Source organism: Apaloderma vittatum, unplaced genomic scaffold (assembly GCF_000703405.1).
Source record: "Apaloderma vittatum isolate BGI_N311 unplaced genomic scaffold, ASM70340v1 scaffold43203, whole genome shotgun sequence".
NCBI lineage: Eukaryota > Metazoa > Chordata > Aves > Trogoniformes > Trogonidae > Apaloderma > Apaloderma vittatum.
In genome coordinates this window covers 56,250-63,026 of record NW_009707211.1, presented here as the reverse complement: position 1 = coordinate 63,026, position 6,777 = coordinate 56,250, and the positions used below count along the sequence as shown (strand labels likewise).

The following is a 6,777-nucleotide window of genomic DNA, read 5'->3' as shown; positions in this document are numbered from 1 at the left end:
AAAGAGTGTTTTCCTTACCTCACCCACAACCCTTGAAAATTTGCAAAGACTTAAATTTCATGTTTCTTTTCCATTCAAATGTTACTTATTGAGTGATTAGTGAAGATGTTTGTGTTTTAACAGTTTTCAATGTTGGAGCCAAGAAATGTGGACTATTTCATTTTTTAGGTTATATGTGGTACTAAAGGGCAAACCTTTTAAAGAGGATACCTGTACTTGCAGATGCTCAGAACTTAATATAACAGGGTGCTGAGAAACATGAACCAATTTCTAGGTTAGCTGTGTTTTGAAAAGAGGGTTTGAATATACTATTTCCAGAAGTCATTACGGAACTACTTAAAAGGAAAAACCCATACTGGTATCATGAATGAGTGCTTGACCACTTAGTAGAGTTTGATTGATTTGATATTGTCTGGATTTGAGAAGCTTTTGCTTGTTTGTTAGACTTCTGAGTTCTGTCTTCTAATTTTTTAAAATGCAGCTAGCTATTACACAAGAATTACAAGCAATGCCTGAGTTTATATAGAAGAAAGAAAGTATTAGTTTGAAAAACAATTCAGGTGTAACTTGAAACATGATCAGATTTTGAACAAAAGCAATTCAATTAGCAATTCAAACAGGTTTAGTAATATTTCATAAAATGCACATTCCCAGGTCTTACAGTTGTTTTTACTATTCTGAAACATAGCTGTGAATAAACTGACAACCACTGATGAGAATTGCAATCTTATTAGACTGGCAGAAGAAACAATTTTGGGGAGATGGTAATTGACTTGATTTACAGCCGAGTACATATGAGTACTTTTAAGAAGTCGTATGTTTTTAAAATAAGCCCTTTGAAGCCTGCAAGTAAAAAAATGTTAAACCTCAAATTTCTTTTCCCTCTTGAAAATATCTTATTAGGATTATATTATGGATTCTCCACCAGCTGCACCAGATAATACATCTGGTATTCTGTTTGGTGTGAGACAGAACTCGGGAGTTCTACAGTACGAGACTGAGCCAGCAGTGAATGTAACAGGTGGGTATAACTGTAGTAGTTGGTAAGAAGATAAAAACCAACGTAATGTCATATGACTGTAGTGCAGTTCTTTGGGTTATAACTTTAAATAGGATTTCTAGCACATAGCATAGCTACTTTTTTTTTTTTTCTTCCTCCTGCACATAACTGTATATGTTTAACAAAATCTTTGGAGCATCGTGTTGTCAGACTTTACTTTTCAGTGCATTAGACTGATTACAATATCAACTGATGTCTTATAATGTTCACTTAGATTGAAAAAAATATTACCAGTTCATTTTTTTTCTTTTCCCACTGATAAAGGCTCGTTTTCAGTATATCCAGCACTCTGACTAGTATGAATAGCAATGACTGTTAGCAGGATAGGGACTGTGAACAGTACCAGAATAACTTTGAGTTTGTTGAGTGGATTCCCTGTGATCATGATCTTGGTTTCCTGACTGCTGTACGTAGGAGTTGGAGTAGATGGCATCAGAAGGATCCTGCCTGAAAAGGATAGGAAAGGAAAGAGTATAGCAGTTTTGGGGGTTTTTTTTAACTAGCAAAATTGTGTTTCAGGAGAAACTATTTGACCTATTTAGAAACAAACACGTGCCTATTTTGTCTCTGCAGATGAAATGTATTTAAAGCATGCAGTGTATTCAGTCTTAAACAAGCTATAACTTGGGACTTCCATTCTCTTTTGTGAGGGATTATATTAAGTCTGTAAGTCACAGATGACTATCAGTTCTGATAATATTTAGTCTGTAAGTCACAGATGACTATCACTTCTGATTCTTCCATGAGGTAACAGGTTATGCCAATGAATGACCTAACTGGTCATGCTATTAAGTTATATGGAATGGAGCGATTGCTAGTTTATTCTGCTTTAATTTAGGCATTCATTCCAGATACTTCTTACTGAAGATTTGACACTGTTTCCTTGCGTGTGTCCAACTGTTGCGTGATCTCATTCTTGTCTTACTAGCTTAAATAGCTTTTTCTAAAGTAAACAAAGGTTTCATTTCTTGCAAATGATTCAGCACTCCTGCCCATATTTTCCAAAGAACTTGTATTAAAGTCTAATTGTTTGTGGATTTGTTCAGAGTTTCTTGTGTTGGTTTGGTTTTAATTTGGAAGATGTCATTGCATATTTGAAAATTATTTGTGTTAATCTCTTATCGAGGAAAAGTAAAATAGTTGAATTACAGTCCTGGATGCTTTTGAAGTGTCTTAAAATATACCATACTTAGTCTATGTTTATTTCAACAAGATGGCAATAGAATTTAGAAATTAAAAGAAAGGGTTTAAAATTGTGGGTTGATACACAAATATCTATATGACAAAATGTAAATTTAAGATACATTTCACTTCACAACAAAGAAGTGTCTGTATATTTTGGGTTTTGGCTTCCATGGTGAGGTCACATAACGCTCTCTACATTCATGTTGTTACTGTGTGCCAATGCCTGTTCATCTGTGTTGGTACTATGCTTCCTCTAATTCATGTGCACAATACATGATGGAATATGGTAATTAAAACCAGAATCCTTTTGGGAATTGCCTTGTGATACTCTGTAGGACAATTTCACTTCTGTACATGGATCTTTAAAGACTTTTTTGCTCAGTATAGCATAAATACTTGTTTCTCAATGACAAGCTGCTAACAGACACTAACAATTTTGTTTGCTGAATAGGAGGTGGTGTTAAGTTAAAGAGCACTGGTAAGTCTTATCTGCAGGCTGAATGGACGCTGGAGATGTATATAAAACTGTAGCTTGCTTTCTGAGAGTATTTTGAGATTATTCTCACACGAACTCCTCTTGGAGGAACTGGAAAATGCCATAAGCGATAGAACTAGTCTGTGATATGTAGGAATTAACTACACTGTGTACATGCATTCGTAGCACTAGATTAGTGGGAGATGTTGGTGAGGGACAATGTAGTAGAGGCCTTAAACAATTTGACTTTCATGTCCCCTTTTCTGTAAATTTGATCACACTGTTACCGCAGCACATTTGATGCTTTTATATTCTAGGCTACCATTTCTAATATATTTTGCCATCATTCAGACACATGTACCAGTGTAAAGGATTTTACAGTAGCATTCCTGTTCGGTCCCCATAGGTTGCCTGATCTAGTCGAGAGGTGGCGTCCATGGCGGCAGGGAGGCTGGATTAAAATGTCCCTTCCAGCTTAGGGTGTTCTATGACGACGATATTGTAGTCTGTGTTTAGAAACCGGTCATCAAGGTTTCTAACCACATCCAGTGATACTTTGCTCCTTGCAGTCATTGTAGTTATTGTACACTATTTTATGTATGAATGTAGCCAGCTGTTTTGTAATAGCTACAAAGTATTTACAGAAGGATTCACTAGTAGCATGAAGTGAAAGTAATAGACCCCTGAGCAGCCCAGTAACCAAGCCAGAATTCATAGAATCACAGAATGGTCTAGGCTGGAAGGGACCTTAGAAATCATCTAGTCCAACCTCCCTGTCATGGGCAGGGACGCCTCTCAACTAGATCAGGCTCTGTCTAACTTGGCCTTGAACACCTCCAGGGAGGGGGCAGCCACAACGTCTCTGGGCAATTTATTCCAAAGTCTTACCACTCTCGTACTGAAGAATTTCTTCCTAAGATCCAGTCTAAATCTGTTCTCCTTCAACTTAAACCCATTTCCCCTTGTCGTGTCGCTGGACACTCTTCTAAAAAGTCCCTCCCCAGCCTTCCTGTAGGTTCCCTTCAGGTACTGGAAGGCAGCTATTAGGTCCCCCCGAAGTCTTCTCTTTTCAAGACTGAACAATCCCAGCTCCCGCAGCCTGTCCTCGTAGCAAAAGATACTAAAAACTGTCTGCTGCTCTTCTCTGCACTCTTGAGTACCGGGAGTCCCTGAGTTTTCAGCTATATGATCTGCTGGGTAGAGAAGTGGACAGACTAGTCTGGAACATGAGTGATCCAAGAAATTCTCGTGTCCAAGCACCAGCTGAGAGAATACTCACTTTTATAAATGTAGTAAATAGTCTTCAGATTTTTTCACAGATGTCAAGCTTTTTTTAAAGAAAATTGAAAATAATTTCATTTATGTGTAAAGCAATCCTTTCTTTCCAAATCAGGTTTTCTACAGTAAAATAAAATACTTAAGTCAGATCTTCTGTCTTTTCCCTGGCCCTTGTTACACAGCTACACATAATTAAATGTACAGCAGTAGTTCCTGACTTGGGTTGTTGCCTGATGCTCAAGTAGCCTCTGTGACACAGAAAATTGCTGAAGCCATACCAGCTCTATGGAAGCTGTTGCTGATCAAGACACATGTCAATGTAACCAGCTCATATACCTAACAGTGCAAGTATAAGAAATTAAAAAAACCCCTTAGGTTATAATAGTATCTAATGAATAGCCTGTTTAATTGTGAATGTGTTAATAACCTTAGGCAAACAATGCGTAGAGTGAGACATTTTGGTTTAATGCGTTTATGTCAGACATAAGAAAAGGTGTTACACAGAGGAGAACATTAGGAGGATTAAATACATATATAACACTGTTGTTCTGTATATGAGTCATACCTTGGTAAATTCTCCAAGGTGCCCAAATACCAGCATTACCTGCTGGGAGTCTTTACCTCTGTGGACTGAACGTGGAGGCCATCCAGACCGGTGTAGGTAGTTACCGCAGAGTAACCCCCACGGGAGGGAATTGAAGTCTGGTCCTTGTCATAGTTTATGGTAGTCTTAAGACTATTTGCAGTCTGTGATTTACGGGGCCTGTGCTGGCACTTCAGACTTCTTGGTGCATAGCTGTGATCTTTCAGATCTGCTTGAGGACTGATATCTCTGTTGAGATTACATCGTCAAGGGTAATCTTACAGTGACAGAGACGTGGATTTCAGGACAAGATGGAGTCAAGTATTGATGGTTGTGTAAATCAGGCACCAAACCTCTGAATTTTGGAGTTTTAGTGATTTTTCGTTTTTTTAGAAGTACTGCAAAGTGAGTGAATCAACTGTTCTTTCAGAAGAGAGCAAATTAGGTGTGCTGTGATTGATCATTAGAAGCTGCAATACTGTTTTCCTTTTGCATACAAACTGATGTCTCAAATATTCTATTGAGTTAACAACCAACTAAACCAGCATTAATATAGGACCAGAAAAAAGAAGAGATGTTTTTCATCAGAAGAGTAGAGGTTGTACCAAATAGTGGGCGTTGCAGAAATCAGCTGTTTAGCATGTGGTTCGAGATGTGAAAACTACACCAAATAAATTCAGGTGGTTTTAGTATGATGTACTGGGTTTCAGTGATGGGTCTGTGTCTCTTTGCATTTGCCTGTTCCTTTTCCTTTGGCCTTAGAGTATTCAGTCTGAAATGGATATTGTTTCCTTAACTTCTCTTTGGCTTAACTAGTCCATCCTTTAAAGTACAGGCATCACTGACATATTCATAATTTACTATGGAAAAAACCCTGAGATTCTTTAAACCACTGTAGGTGTGAATGAGAGTGGTTTTTTATCTAAGTGTCCTGCTACTTCTGAAGTCAACAGTGTAACTCTAAAAAGGCCAAGCTTACAGAGGTTGGTGCTGGAAGCAATTCAGCTGTTTCACCTACAGTTAACTCTCCCAACAGTAACACCATCACAAAATGTATCTTCAAAAGGTAAGGTAGATCAAATGGTCTAGCTGTCAGTCCGTGCATCTCTTTCATGGAAGAAGCCAGCACTCTTGTAATGTTTAAGTTGACTGATGTTATTAATGCTGTAAAGCAATGTAAATAGGTAACTGTTCTTATGCCTTAAAATAAGAAAAAAATATCTATGCCAGTACTTACATATTTTTACAAATTAATACACCATAGGTTATTACCTATTCAAATTTTAGACCTTTACTGTTTAGTGGGTATGTTTGAATTCTGTAAAGCAGTGATTAGTTAAGTAGTCCAGTGGCTGTGAAGACATGATCAAAATAAATGCCCCTGACCTCATACTGTACCAGTCCCCTCCTACCATTAGTTCAAGTTTTCTGTGCCAAAGAGCTGAATAAAGAGTTGCCACCTTAAAGAACAACCAGGCAGAAAATCAAAAGAATTCTGTGACTGTTGAATTTGTTGACTAATTCTGATTAGATAAAAATAAGGGGGGAAAAAAATCATTGTAAGGAATGTCAGGCAGCGCAGCAATGACACCGATTGTGGAATCTCTGGAGATTTTTGGAAGAGAGTCCTTGGAGATATTCGGAAGCTGACTGGACATGGCTCTGAGCATCCTGATAAGGCTGGACTTGGTTTGAGTGGGAGGTTGAATGAAAACACCTCCACATGTCCCACTGTGATTCTGTTCTTTGACTTACTATTGCAAAGTGCGTTTTGTATTTCCCCCCTTTCTCTTGCAGGAGTGTTTTTGATATAGTTTAAAATAGTAGTGGGAAGGGCATTTAAATTTCAAAGAGAGGATCTTCTTTGAAAGACCTTTCCCTCCCTACAAGAAAGGAGGTAGTAAGCTCTTTCAGCAAATTAGTAATTAGGTGCATTTTCCTCCTGAGCTAAAAGGTACCTTTCAGCTGACTGCAGTAGATGGTTTGTTCTTGCATTTGAGGTATTTCCAGCCACATAGTCTCTCATATAATGTTAGAATGAGGGGTTACTTACAGTGTGATTCTGTTCTTTGGAGTCATTTAATATTTGGGGGGCTTGCATCTTTTGTTTGCAGATGATTTGATATCAGACTCTTCCCTAGCAACTAGAAGAAAGTGGCTATAACATGAAATATTGCAGCAGAAAAATTTCTACCA

At 37.8% G+C, this 6,777-nt stretch overlaps 1 protein-coding gene across 1 annotated transcript in view; it reads left to right on the top strand.

The window, feature by feature from the left end:
* The window catches only part of LOC104271414 (zinc finger protein 280D-like), a 42,053-nt gene that overhangs the window by 9,171 nt on the left and 26,105 nt on the right, over nucleotides 1-6,777 (top strand). Inside the window, 4 exon segments of the mRNA XM_009866075.1 lie at nucleotides 904-1,021; nucleotides 5,480-5,539; nucleotides 5,542-5,609; nucleotides 5,611-5,647. Coding sequence (XP_009864377.1) covers nucleotides 904-1,021; nucleotides 5,480-5,539; nucleotides 5,542-5,609; nucleotides 5,611-5,647 — 283 coding nt within the window.